Source organism: Gorilla gorilla, chromosome 13 (genome assembly GCF_029281585.2).
Source record: "Gorilla gorilla gorilla isolate KB3781 chromosome 13, NHGRI_mGorGor1-v2.1_pri, whole genome shotgun sequence".
Lineage (NCBI taxonomy): Eukaryota > Metazoa > Chordata > Mammalia > Primates > Hominidae > Gorilla > Gorilla gorilla.
In genome coordinates this window covers 58,670,244-58,683,995 of record NC_073237.2, presented here as the reverse complement: position 1 = coordinate 58,683,995, position 13,752 = coordinate 58,670,244, and the positions used below count along the sequence as shown (strand labels likewise).

Sequence of the window (13,752 nt, the reverse complement as noted above, 5' to 3'; positions counted from 1 at the left end):
TTTAACAGTAATTGAGTCTTTCAATCTGTAAACATTGAATATCTTTCTGTTTTTCTGTGTTCTCTTTGATTTCTTTCTTCAATGTTTTAGTTTTAATTGTAGAGATCTTTCACTTCTTAATTTCTAGATATTTTATTTTATTTGCAGCTATTGTAAATGGGATTACTTTCTTGATTTTTCAGGTTGTTCCCTGTTGGCATACAGAAATGATACTGATTTTTTTATGTTGATTTTGTATCCTGCAACTTTACTGAATTTATCAGTTTGAATAGTTTTTTGGTGGAGTCTTTAGGTTTTTCCAAATATAACATCATATTATCAGCAAACAAGAATAATTTGGTCTTCTTTCTTCCTAATTTGAATGTCCTGTCTCTTGTCTGATTGGTTTAGCTAGGACTTCTACTATGTCACCACTGAAGGTGACCCTAACCCATCTAAGAACACTTGGATTATGTCGGGGGGGAGGGGGGCGGTGGTTGGGGAATGGGCCTTGAAGAAAATTCATGAAATATTAAGACATTGCCATTCTGATACTGAAATCCAGGGCTGTTACTTTATGTATTTGTTGAGACCCTTCAGCGTTCTGTAACAGCCTGGACTGACTTAACACAAATGAGGAGAGGAGCCTTCAGGAAAGGGAGATCCTTGTGACCTTTGTAGATAGATAGGATGAGGCTTCCCTGCTGCTGAAGGAAACCTGAACTCAGGAAAATGAGCCTCACCCATAAGCATGGGCACAGGAGTCCTCTACTGCAGCGTGCCCTTCCTTTTTGCCCTGACATACCTGTGGGCTGGGAATGGGTAATGGCATGGCACTGCTTTGATCCCCTAAGCTTCCTGCAGGCCAGGGTAGGGACTAGAGTGACCAGAGCTCATGGCTGGTCTCCTCTGGCTGCAATAAGCATTTTCCACTTGCCCATATTCACTGTACAAATAATAGTACTTTTATTTGCATGGTGACCAAAGTTAGAGAGCATTGTTTTATAGAACCTGGGGTTCCCCTTCCTGTCCAGCCCTCAGTGGTGGTGACTGATGCTTAAGACGAGGCTCAAGTCTCTATGCATTTCCCTGCAAGATTCTGATATGGTCTCTCTGATTGTTTTTATAGTAAAGAGCAGGCATACTTTAAGGAGGGAAAAAGAGCTAGCCAAAAGATTTTCTGCCCAGGTTAAAGTCAGTGAAAACTCAGACTGATTATACAAATCAATGAAGCCTTCAAGCTACCTCTGGTGGAGACCAGTCCTCTGAAGTCACAAATGTTAAATTTAGCATTTAGTAAATATCTGGACAGGTTTACTTGTCACTTGAGAATATTGTAGACCTTCTCATAAAAAGAACAGAAGGGAGTCTCTAAACTTTCATTTCACGGTTCAACAGTTACATGACGATGCATCAAAATCTGTCAACCTCAAGTAACCGGTGCCAAAAACATCTTTAAAGTTTCTCAAAAGAACTTTCAGAAGGAAATAATGGGTCGTTTGGATGAAAACACTCATTTTTAGGAAAATCTAAAAGCGTTATCCCAAGAAGCTGTGAAATGGAATAAAAAGTGTGAGAAATGGAGAAAAAAAATGCTTGACAACTTGAAAACATAAAGAGGTTGTAAAAGAGAGCCCTTTAAAATCTCTTAAATCATATGGAAGGTGATACACTTGCCTGTCTTCTTTAGCAAAAATTACATGGGTGATGGCAACTTGAAATCAGACAAACACAAATCAGAAAATTGAGAACTTCTAGGTAAATCAAAAAGCAATTTGAAGAAATACACTGATGCTGTTAAATGTTTCCTTAAAAAGGCTTGAAGGAGAAAAACAAGGACTATTAAAAAGAAAATCAAATAAATCACTTACAGTTCAAAGAAATGGTCTCCCACCTGAGTAAGCATCTTTGTAGTCTAAAAATGTAGCTCATATGAAAATATCAGCTGTGTAACATCAGAAGCATGACGCCTACAGGAAGATGGCCTCGAGAAAGTCTCGGAAAGAAGCACTTTCTGCTATCAAAACTTGATCATTTCCCATGAGAAAAAATGCTCAAGAAAGTTGGATGGCAGCTTGGCACACTTAAGAGAAAGCTCACTGAAATAAGAAAAGAAAATGATCACAACAGACAAAGTTGACTAAAGCAGTTTAAATTTCAGGTTTTCCCAAGTGGTTCCTGCTGTTCCACGTGCAGGGGATCCCATGCATCATCATGTCTGCAAGGAAGGTTAAAACTGTAAGGGCTTACACATTTGGGTCACTAGGTTTGATTCAGGTTTACAGCAACCAACTCCTAAATATATGCTGGAGGACACCTGACCGTGTTTTCCTCACTTAATAATTTAATCTCTTTTTATTGTTTTTTCTTAGTTGATGGCACATTTGCTTAAATTCAAGCCTGAAAGAATTACAGTTCCTAAGATGGTGTTTTACAAATCCAGATGGTTTTTTTTCTTTTTTTTTTTTTGAGACGGAGTCTCACTCTTGTCACCCAGGCTGGAGTGCAGTGACACAATCTCGGCTCACTGCAAGCTCCGCCTCCCGGGTTCACGCCATTCTCCTGCCTCAGCCTCCCAAGTAGCTGGGACTACAGGCACCCACCACCACGCCCGGCTAATTTTTTGTATTTTTAGTAGAGACGGGGTTTCACCGCATTAGCCAGGATGGTTTCAATCTCCTGACCTCGTGATCTGCCCGCCTCGGCCTCCCAAAGTGCTGGGATTACAGGTGTGAGCCACTGTGCCTGGCCAAATCTAGATGGTTTTAATAAAATTCTTGACTATTTTTTAGATCATTCCATGAGACTCCCAGAATTAGATCCATTTAAGTACTGTATTTAGGCTGAATTAAATGGTTCACTATTATGTAAACCATAATTGAATTTTGTACGATCATGGAGAGACACAAATCAATAAAGGCCATTTATATATATGTTATGAACTGTTACAAAAAATGTGAATAACAATATTTACCTCAATAAATTTAGGTTTAATAAAGAGAACCCCGCCAAACCCAACAAACAAAAGAACAAAACAACAATACCCCCCAACTAAATTTATTAGTATTTTTATTAGTTTAGCACTAAATTAATAGATTTAGGGGAGGTAACACTTTGTTCATGATATTATTTGCTGTTTAAAAGTTTCTAAATTTTATACAGTCAAAAATAAAAGTTTTCCCTTAAAAAATACCTTTCTTTATCCTTCTCAATCTCAACAGTTTCTGTCTCATCTCTAGCATTACTAGATACCTGATTATGCCAAATATCAGGTCTTCACACCACTTTTCTGGCCCACCTAATATCCTGACTGGTCTCCCTGTCTTCAGTCAGGTGAATGATGGCAGCTACTATTTAAGTATTTACTATGTGGTAGGCACTGGGCTAAGTACTTTAGGTAAATTATCTCATCTAACTTCACAGCAATCCTGCAAGGTAACTGTCCCCATCTTAAGTTTGACTATTACTACCTTTGCTTCGAAAGCTTCAATAGTTCCCCCATATACTTTCAGAATATTTTTCAGTCCTCTATCAGCTAGCTCAACCTATTTTTCTAATCATTCCCTATGGGTCCTCTTAACCTATAGCATTTCATTCAAATTCAACTGCTGTGTTCCCTACGTGCTCCTTGGGCTTTTCTGAGACTCAGTCTTTGTGGGCCCAGTTATAAACATACTTGCAGTCATAGCACAAATGCCACCTCTTACATGAAACCTTCTCTGGAAACTCCCTGCTAAATTCTTATAGTTCTTTATTCCTCTAACTTATTATTATTTTACTATTTTTTGTATTGAGGACAGGATGGAATCCTACTCATCAATATCGTTCCTGCAACATCTTCTACATTATATGGTTCTCAATAAGTGTGTAGAATACATTTACAACTCTGGTAGATGCCTTGAATTTGTTTGATAATTACTTTAAGAATGTTTTACATGCATCATTCTTAAAGTAATTAAGATGATTACATACATCATTTGATTCTCTAATACTACTTCATACATTTTTAACTATATGTTTCTCACATTCACATTTTCTCTCCAGGTTGTAAGAACCTTCTAAACTATGCTATACCCTTCAACTTTTCTAAGCATCAAGCACCATGCTGTGGATAGTAAATGCTTCCTGAATAAATGTGTAAGAATAACTGGGGCAGATGACAACATTATAGTAACAATAAGCCAATAAGCTCAGATGATGGCAAAACTACTTCTGGAATGACTTCAGGTAAACTGTTTATCATTTCTAAGTTTTAGTAATTTTGGCTAACTAAAATCCCTATCAAATTTCTCAGATCTCTTTCAGAATTTGCCACTTTCTCAAGCTTTTAATGTTAAAAAATTCTAAATTTAAGTTGATCTACTGGATCAAGCAAACATTTCCACTGATTTTAGTGTACATATTCTAGCTATCACTACTTTAATCATAAAACTATTTCAATTAATTATTAAATACACCAATAAAATTGGAGACTTGGGACATGAGCAGGACTTCAGCTATTTAGTATTACACATGTATGTGTGTATATATATGTATATATACGTGTGTGTATATATAGGCATATATAAAACTAATCACTATATATAAAACTTATATATAAAATATATATAAAAACATATATAAAAAACATACATAACATATATATAAAACTAATCACAAAGGAAAAACTTTATGTGGGGGCAGGAAAAACCATAGGAAATGAGGAAAGGGAAGTGCTAATACACCAGAAGGAGGCAGGCTATTTCAGCATCTTTTAACTTAGTATTTTAGGTGATACAGAACACAGATATCCAAACGGCTTAATTCTATACTAAGTATAAAAACATGACTCTCCAGTATCACAAATCTTTTCAGGTGGCACTGTGGTGACGTTTCTTCCTTTTCATGTATGCCTTTATAGACGCCCTTTACAGAACCCTTAATAACACTAAACACAATGAATTCAGGAATTTAACTTTGTGCTCTAGCCACGATCTCAGAAATCCACATGACCTACAACACTGGAGGCAAAGGAATTTGGATTTTTGAAGATATAAATCCATTAATCGAATTTCTAGTTTAAAAAATGGAGCATTAGTTTTAAAAAGTAAACTAGACCTTAAATAAGAGGTTATCTAGATTTGTCACCCACCTACTCAACAAATATACATTGAATACAGTGTGCCAGGTGCTGGCACGATAATGATGATGATTGATAAGATTCCTGAAATTAAATAATTTCAAACAAGTAATTATAGTTTTGAAGAAGTGCTATGTTGTTCTCAGTCTGAGTGACTGCACAATATAATGATGCTGGCTGAGGTATGACAAGGACAGGGAGTTACGTAACATGTAATAAGAACCTGTAATGGAACATTAGGTCAAAGAAGACATCTGGGAAGACCTTCAAGTGTCTTGAATTTTCTAGAAACTAAAAGAAAATTAGAGTACAGTGAACAAGAGGGAGAACAGGTTGAAATGAAGCTGGAGAGGTAGGCGGGAACAGACTGAAGAGCTTTTTAAACTTTAAGTGGGGACTTCAGTACGAAGGTTCACCAGATCACACAGACCTTTGAAGGTCATATTAGAATTTTGGATTTAGGAGTTAGAAGAGATTTAGTGGCTGGGTGCAGCGGCTCACACCTGTAATCCCAGCACTTTGGGAGGCCAAGGTGGGCAGATCACCTGAGGTGCGCGGATCATCTGAGGTCAGGAGTTTGAGACCAGCCTGACCAATATGGTGAAACCCCATCTCCACTAAAAATACAATAATTATCTGGGCTATGGTGGTGCACACCTGTAACCCCAGCTACTCAGGAGGCTGAGGTGGAAGAGTCACTTGAATCCAGGAGGCAGAGGTTGCAGTGAGCTGAGATAGCACCACAGCACTCCAGCCTGGACAACAGAGAAGACCCCGTCTCAAAAAAAAGAGAGAGATTTAGCGGTTAATTAGTTTAGGTCCTTCACTGGGATTAAAGTTGGGCCATAGGTAATTCAGTAAATTAGTTTCTTAAAATGGCTTAAGAGAATTCTTCTGAGACAAAAGGCAAACAGTTTTGGGTCATTTTGTTTTAAAAGCTGAGTAGGTAAATACAGCCATTTGTTGAGCACCATCAATGTGCAATGCAATGCACTTGAAATACCACCCACTTCCCCAGGGCTTTCTTAACTGACAGAAAAAGGGGGAGACTGACTTGAGTAGAGCATAAACATGACTAGGAAAAGTACTTAGAGCATAAATAGCGGTTTCTGAGAGCCTTTAGTGACTTTCTAGGAATATTTTCACTACCCTCTCCACTTTGATAACAAATACACTTTGATGTAGTCTCAAAGGAAATCTTTAGGCCTATGCTTCCATATCATTTCCAACCCCCAACAATAACTTCATGTGATGAAGTTTAACAACATTATAAATGGAAGGATGAGTATACAGTTCAGTAGCTCAAGATAATGGATATAAAGATCCAATAAATATAAAAGCTACCTTTTATTTAAAACGAGGCATATTCTTGGGTGCGGTGGCTCATGCCTGTAATAACAGCACTTTGGGAGGCCAAGGTAGGTGGATCTCTTGAGACCAGGAATTCAAGACCAGCCTGGCAACATGGTGAAACCATCTCTACAAAAAATTAAAAAATTAGTCAGGCATGGTGGCCCATGCCCGTAGTCCCAGCTATTAGGTTAGTGAGAAAGTAATTGTGGTTTTTTGCCATTAGTGGCTTTTTTTTTTTTTTTGCCATTAGTGGCATTAGTGGCAAAAAACCCACAATTACTTACACACCAACCTAATACTTGGGGGGCTGAGGTGGGAGGATGGCTTGAGCTCAGGAGGTGGAGGTTGCAGTGAGCTGAGACTGCACCACTACACTCCAGCCTGGGCAACAGATGAGTCAAAAAAAAAAAAAAAGGCATTTTCTGAAATACAAGATTTAAGTGAAAGTAGTATTTGTAAGCTGGAAAGCCATGTACAAATGCTAGCTCTAATTCAAATTTCCCAGCCTTAATTCTTTCTTGTAAAGGACTGTCTTCAATTACATCCTGTATTCTTTCAATGGAACAAGAACACACGTTAAAAATGGTATTCAAACAAAGAAATACAGCAACTCAGTTTATTACATGCAGATTCTTCTGCATTGTTGCTAACAGTTCACTGGTCCAAAATTGCTAAAATACTTAAAAAACTATACATTATGTAAACAAAACATAAATAAGACAGCATAGTTCTTTGTACATATATTTAGTACAGGTTGTTAGGGATTCTGGAATATGTACAATTTTACATCATGGACTGCATTTTTCACAATGCATAAATATATATATATTTTTTTACAGAAACAAAAATAAGATTTCACTAATGACACGGAATACCATATCATAGATATGCTGCAACAGTCCAAATTCAAGAAGAAACATGTCAGTGTAAATGTGCAAAAGGCTAGCTTACTCTAAACTATTCAAACTTTGTTCACTTTATGTTCTACAGACAGGTAAATCCTGACTTTAAACACAGAACCTTGAAACCCTCCTCAGAACAGTAAGTGAAATGGAACAGATCTTTCCCTCCCCAAGAAAACAAAGCCTTGTTGCAAGCTAATGAAAAGATACATTAAAACACACACACACACACACACACACACACAAACACACACACACACACAATGTATAGTATGCTTTCAACAGTATAATAAACATTTAAAATTTTTATGGGAGTCAAAACAATGCCCCATTATTTAAAAACTGGCTCTTTTAGTCTAAATTCAAGATGCAGCTCTGTCAGGCTTCTCTAAGCCCGACGACTGAAAAGCAGGGCAGACAGACGCAGGACTTCGACTGGCAGATACAACAATCTGAGAGAGAGATGGAGAGAGTGAAGAAACCTTAGATGCTGGAGTATTTATGGTATTCAAAATGGCTCCTTCTGGGCTAACCAACAATTTTTTGACAGGTGGGTCCAAATGAAACACTGAAGTGCTACTTGGCAGTGGAGGATTACTGGGGCAAATGGCAGAAACCAAAGATGTCTTAGCCAAAAGGGTAGCTGGAGACTTAATTACTGAAGTCAGTGATACTGTTGGTACAGGAGGTGGAACAGGAACTTTAGCAGTTGTGTTTATGAGTTGTGGTGATGTATGTACTGTGGGTATAGAACTTGCATTCCCAAAAGAGTTTATAAATTTTGTAGGGCTTCTTAGAGGATGTTGTAGAGGTTGCCCACTTAAAGAATTATTTGATGTTAGTGTGATCTTCTGGGCAGAGTTATCTATTGGTGTAGATTGAATGCCTTGGCCACTGTTAAGAACTAAGGGGGCTCCATATTTTGGATTAGTAGATATAAGGAGAACATGGCTGCCAGCTCCAAGACCTTGTGGTGGAACAATAAACCGGGTTCCGTTAATCATAATCTGAGTACCAGGTGCCAAAGGTGTACTGGTATTGATGACTATTTTTTGCTGAATACAAGGTTCACTGAACTGACTCCCGACTAGACTAGTTACATTGGATGGTGCCGAAGCCGTGTGAATGGTAGTGCCACCTGGAGCAGAACTGTAACTGGGGGTTTTTACTAAAGCTTGCTGATTTGGCAGAGAAGCAAAATTGGAAGTATTAATTATTTTACCTGGACTTGGTGAAAGGGACGACAATTCAGTTTGAGGTTTATTTGTGTTTACATTTGTTGGCACTGTAGTTGAAATCCCTGGTGAATGAAACTGGAGTGAAGTCTGAGATTGTCTTTTAGAGATAGATACAGAACGTGTGGCTCCTGGTACTGCTGCCGAATGTGGAACTGTGTTTATTATTTTAGGGGATGTAGTCACAGGTGTAGGTAAGGCAACCGTAACAGGAATTTGCAAAGCTGATGTTAAACATTTAGGAGACACTACTGGTTGCGTAGTTGAAATCAGAACAGATGATGCAAGGTGTCCTGTTTTCACAGTTGATATAGCCACAGTGTTTCCGAGACTTGATGAGCAAAGTCTATTTGACAAAATAGGCATAATTCTTGAAGAGGTATCATTTCCACTGACTAAAACAGGAGGTCGTGCCCCAGCTGAAGCAGAGGCTGAGGTCACTGGAAGGGAACCCAAAGATAAATTTGCTCCAGTAACTGAAAGCACGTTTACTGCTCTTGCTGCAGAAACCACTGATTCATTAACAGGGGTAATATTCTGACTCACAAAATTTGAGCTTACTGGAACTGGATTACCACTTGTTGACAATGGCAAAATATAGCCTTTGCTACTTTTGTCTTCTCCTTTTGGGGTTACATTTTGTAATATGTTAATTGATGGTATAGCTGGCACAGTGCCTGAAGTATTTACAATTGCTTGACCTATGTTTAGTCCAATTTTCACATCTTTTATCTGAGACACAGCTGGTGATGAATTTATTTTTATTGGTGTGCCCACTGTAGATGGAATCAGTACTATTTGGGGTTGCTCTGGAGTCTTAACATATGCTTTATTCAATGGAGGAGGAAGAGCTTGTTTTAACGATTCTGCAACAAGAGTTGGGGTTGATGTACCACTGGGAACTGGGGCATTAATAAAAACTAATTTCTGGGCAGAAACACCTGTAGATGTCAGCGCAGGTGTCATATTAATTGCAGTTCCATTGCCAGAAGAAAGAATAGATGGAGCTGATACCAGCATAAGTTTCTGAACTGGAGTCCCACTGATTACATCTCCATTTGTTGCTGCTGTTGCTTCTGACCTTGTAACAGGGTAACTTTTTGTGATATAATCTACTTGTTGCTGTTTAGTTGGAGTATGAATAATATTTGCATTGTTTTGTCCAAAATTTGCTGCTGATATGCTAATTACACTTACCGAACTACTTGTTGTTGATGGTAGTAGAGTACTAGAACAAATAGAGGACTTCAAGGGAGAAGAGGGCATGTGTGAAGTTTTATCTATCATGTGGCCCAAATTACCACTGCCAGTGGGGTGGCCTAATGTAAGTTTGAGATTTTTCCCCATGGATGGGGTAAAGCTAGCTGGAATGGAAACAGAAGTCGGTGTTTGGCTAAAAGGTGAAAGACTAGATGTAGTAGTTGTTCCAGCTACAGGTGAAAAAGCAGAGGAAGAAGTTGTTGATTTTGGCACCAGAAATGCCTGAAGCTGAGGAGCAAAAGTGAAAACTGAACTTGAAGATACAGTATTGGGTGAATTTTGATCTGGGTTGGTCTGTACTTTTACAACTCCAGTGTTCCCACCTCGTGTCCTAACAAGAATTGACTGTGAATCTCTTATGCACACAGTTTTCAGCTCTTGCTTTGCTTCGGAAGAATCAGCAGTCTGTTGTGCAAAACAGTTGAAGGAACTACCAGGATTTGTAGACCCATTTAGTGTTGTTGTTGATAACAGAGGCTGACCTGTGGAGGAAATGGTCGGTGAAGCACTGGGCAAGGAGAATGTGGCTGCTGAAACTGCATTCTTGGCTTTTCCTGCCTCACTCTGGCTAGTCTTAACTGATGGTGTTAATAAGTTACTTACAGAGGTTACAGGCGACAAAGGCTGTGGTCTAGCACTACTTATATTTGATAAAGGTGTAATTGTTTTGTTGAAAACTGCATTTGGTAGTTGGGTAGAAACAGTTCCTGGTGAGTTGACAAAAACTGATGCTAAAGAAGAATTTATATTTGTTGTCTGTGGGAAAGATGAACAATGTTGTTCTGTACCTTTCTGTTGAAGTGGTGGCATTTCTTTTGCAACTGCTTTTCCTTCTTTATGCTGAATCACAAAATTCTTAGGCAGAATAAGAACTTGCTGCATGATTTTTTCTCCTGTTTTAGGATCCATCATAGGCTGCACCTGAATCTTTACAGAGCTATTTTGAAGATCTATTGGCAACCACTGGCCACAGGGCATTTTGTATACCATTTGTAAAGGACCTTTTGTATTGGTGTGGCAGGTCAATGCTGGCTTTATCGGGCTTGCTTCCGGAGGAGATAAAACTGGTTTTTCCACAGCAGGAGCATTTCTACCTGTGGAAGGAGGCAGTTGATTTGTTAAGGTCACTTTGTTCCCAATATTCTTTGCAAGCAAAGCCTGAATGGGTTTGGTCCCTTTCTGGAGAGTAGACACTGGTACTGAATCCAATGAGGCAAATGACTCTGGAAATGATGGCTCTGTATGCTTTGATTCACTGAAACAGTCAATCTGCACATCACTTTCTAGATTCTCAACTGTTGTCTCATTTGTGCTTAACTTTGCCTTCTTCCTTGGAGAAAGCTCTTTTGTGCTGTCATCCACATAACCAGTTTGTTTGGACTGTCGTTTAAGTGTTTTAAGCAGTGTCTTCGGTAAGTCTTTTGAAGGCAATTCCTTTTTCAACAGCTTGCTTCTAGCCATAGGAAAATCTATTTCTGACAACTTCATATCATCTGAAAATTATAAAAACAGGCATTTTGTTTATATAAAACAGCAACTAAATAGTAATAACATCAACTGTAAAAAGAAAGTCAATCTTTGAGCTGGCAATGTATTAAGAAATCTACTGCAGGGTGATTCAAAAGCCTTAGCACCACTGATGAAGACAAAGGTAAGGTCATCTTTGACATGATAATCTAGGTATCATAACCATGCCCAAGAAAAACCTATTATTGAGAAAATTTTTTTGGTCAAAATTTTTGGTCAAGAATTCTGCTAATTCTTCTGCCAGCGTAAGTGCAAAAAACTGTTTCATTAGAAATACCCAAGTCAACAATCAGGGCTCAGAATTTAATTTGGAAAGGAATCTAGTTCTCTTTTTCTAGCTAGGAACATTTTTGATACCATAGAGAGATGGTTCTCCAATCTATTCTATTTCTAGAGACTCTAAAGGACAAAAAATATCCAGCTTTTTCTGATGTTCATCCTTATAGTGAAAAAATTTATGTTCATATTCGGTCAAACTAGGTTTATAAGACATTACTCTTAATTTGCCAAAGATGGCAAACAATAAGTTAAAGCATTTCTAACCACTCTGTTGCCTATATTAACCTCTACATAACCAAAGAAAGTCATTAAACTAGATTTACATAACGTAATCTGATAAACTGAAATGAATTACAGGTAATCTAATCCATCCCTTTATCCTTATTAAAATGATGTGTTCATTCTGGTCTCATTAGGCCATCAACCATGGTAATTCCTGAAAAAATAATCTTCACAATATTAAGAACTTGTCAAATTCTATTTCTAAAGTAAATTTCAGATACAGTGCTTCAAAAATACTAATAATAAAAAGAAGAGCATGAACCAATTTCAAAGGGATTACAGATCAAGGGTGTGTGGTTTGTAATGGGCAATGACAGGCCTACAGTTTGGAGTCAAGCACTGGCTCCTGAAACTCCTAGAAATGTAATAATGACTCCAAGAAACTTTTTTTTTTTTTTTGAGACAGCATTTTGCTCTGTTGCCCAGTCTAGAAAGCAGTGGACAGCTCACTGTAACCTTAAATTCCTGGCCTCAAGTGATACTCCTATCTTGACCTCTTGAATAGCTGGGACTACAGGGATGCAACCACCATGCCTGGCTAATTTTTATTTATTTTTTTGTTGAGATGGGGTCTCGCTATGTTGCCTAGGCTAGTAGAAACTTCTTACAAGGATGTGGACACTACTTCTTCAAAACATAACAGATTTCCCTAATCAATGTATTTCATTGACCATATTATCTTTTGCCTTCACAGCAAACAAAAACTTCTCTTTGTGCCTTCAGTGTTGATTTAAAAAAAAAGTTTAATGCTTACCTGAATCAAAGTGATCTTTCTCCAGGATATCCAGAGGTTCTGTTGAGTCTATAGACTTACTGATTTCTCCCTTAGGAGAGTCTTTTCCAAGATCTCCTTCACCTTCATCAGTGGTCCATAGTTCTGTATTAAATGTATCATGATCAGGTTGTCTTCTGAAATCATCATAGTCTTTCTTCAGGCGGCTCCTGAAATAAAATGCCCAACATAACAAATAATACAGATGCATTAAATTCTTGGAATCTAAACTAACTTTTAACATTTTAAACTACATATGGAAATATTTTTTATTAAGTCACTAGAAATTATGCTTTAATCTTAAGCGTGTCTAAGACGCTTAGTTCAGTCTTGCCAATGCTCAGGAAGACAGAACCTATGGTATAGGCATAAGAAACTTGAAACTTAAAAAATTATATGTATCTGGCCAGGCATGGTGGCTCATGCCTATAATCCCAGCACTTTGGGAGGCCGAGGTAGGCGGACCTCTTGAGCCCAGGAGTTTGAGACCAGCCTGGCCAACACGGTGAAGCCCTGTCTCTACTAAAAATACAAAAATTAGCCAGGCGTGGTGGTGGGCACCTGTAATCCCAGCTATTCAGGAGGCTGAGGGACGAGAACTGCTTGAACCCAGGAGGTGGAGGTTGCAGTGAGCCAAGATCATGCCACTGCACTCCAGCCTGGGCGACAGAGCGAGACTCCATCTCAAAAAAAAAAAAAAAAAAAGAAAAGAAAAAAAATTATATGTATCTGCAAATTTCAGAATAAAGATTTGAACATACCATCTGATCATCTTTATAAAGGTTGCTGTTAGACCAATTAAATGAGACAACTAATTTTTTTTCTAGCTGCACTGACAGATTAGAGTCTTAAAATTACTGACTATAACACATCTTAAAAGGTCATTTAAAAAAGTTTAGCCAGAAATTCTAAGCACCAGTATCTATTTTTGTGACTATTATACAGAGAGTAACAAATCTATCACTTAATCCTGGGAGTAATTGTATCTAAACCTTTCAATCTTAATAGAAATATTTTAAAAAATTACGCCTAGGAAAACAAAGC

The 13,752-nt window shown here is 38.0% G+C and overlaps 1 protein-coding gene across 6 annotated transcripts in view; it reads right to left on the bottom strand.

The window, feature by feature from the left end:
- BRD10 (bromodomain containing 10) overlaps positions 1-13,752 on the bottom strand; it is a 125,542-nt gene that overhangs the window by 32,812 nt on the left and 78,978 nt on the right. For 4 of the 6 annotated variants that reach the window (XM_019034005.4, XM_019034004.4, XM_063696414.1 and 1 more), the window contains 2 exons: positions 12,691-12,878; positions 7,054-11,341 (listed from right to left, as the gene is read on the bottom strand). In XM_019034005.4, coding sequence (XP_018889550.3) covers positions 7,716-11,341; positions 12,691-12,878 — 3,814 coding nt within the window. In that variant the 3' untranslated portion in view covers positions 7,054-7,715. Of the gene's footprint in view, positions 1-1,873; positions 2,079-6,442; positions 6,578-7,053; positions 11,342-12,690; positions 12,879-13,752 lie in introns of those variants that run through there. The other 2 variants (XR_010130212.1, XR_010130213.1) reach the window with 2 other exon arrangements.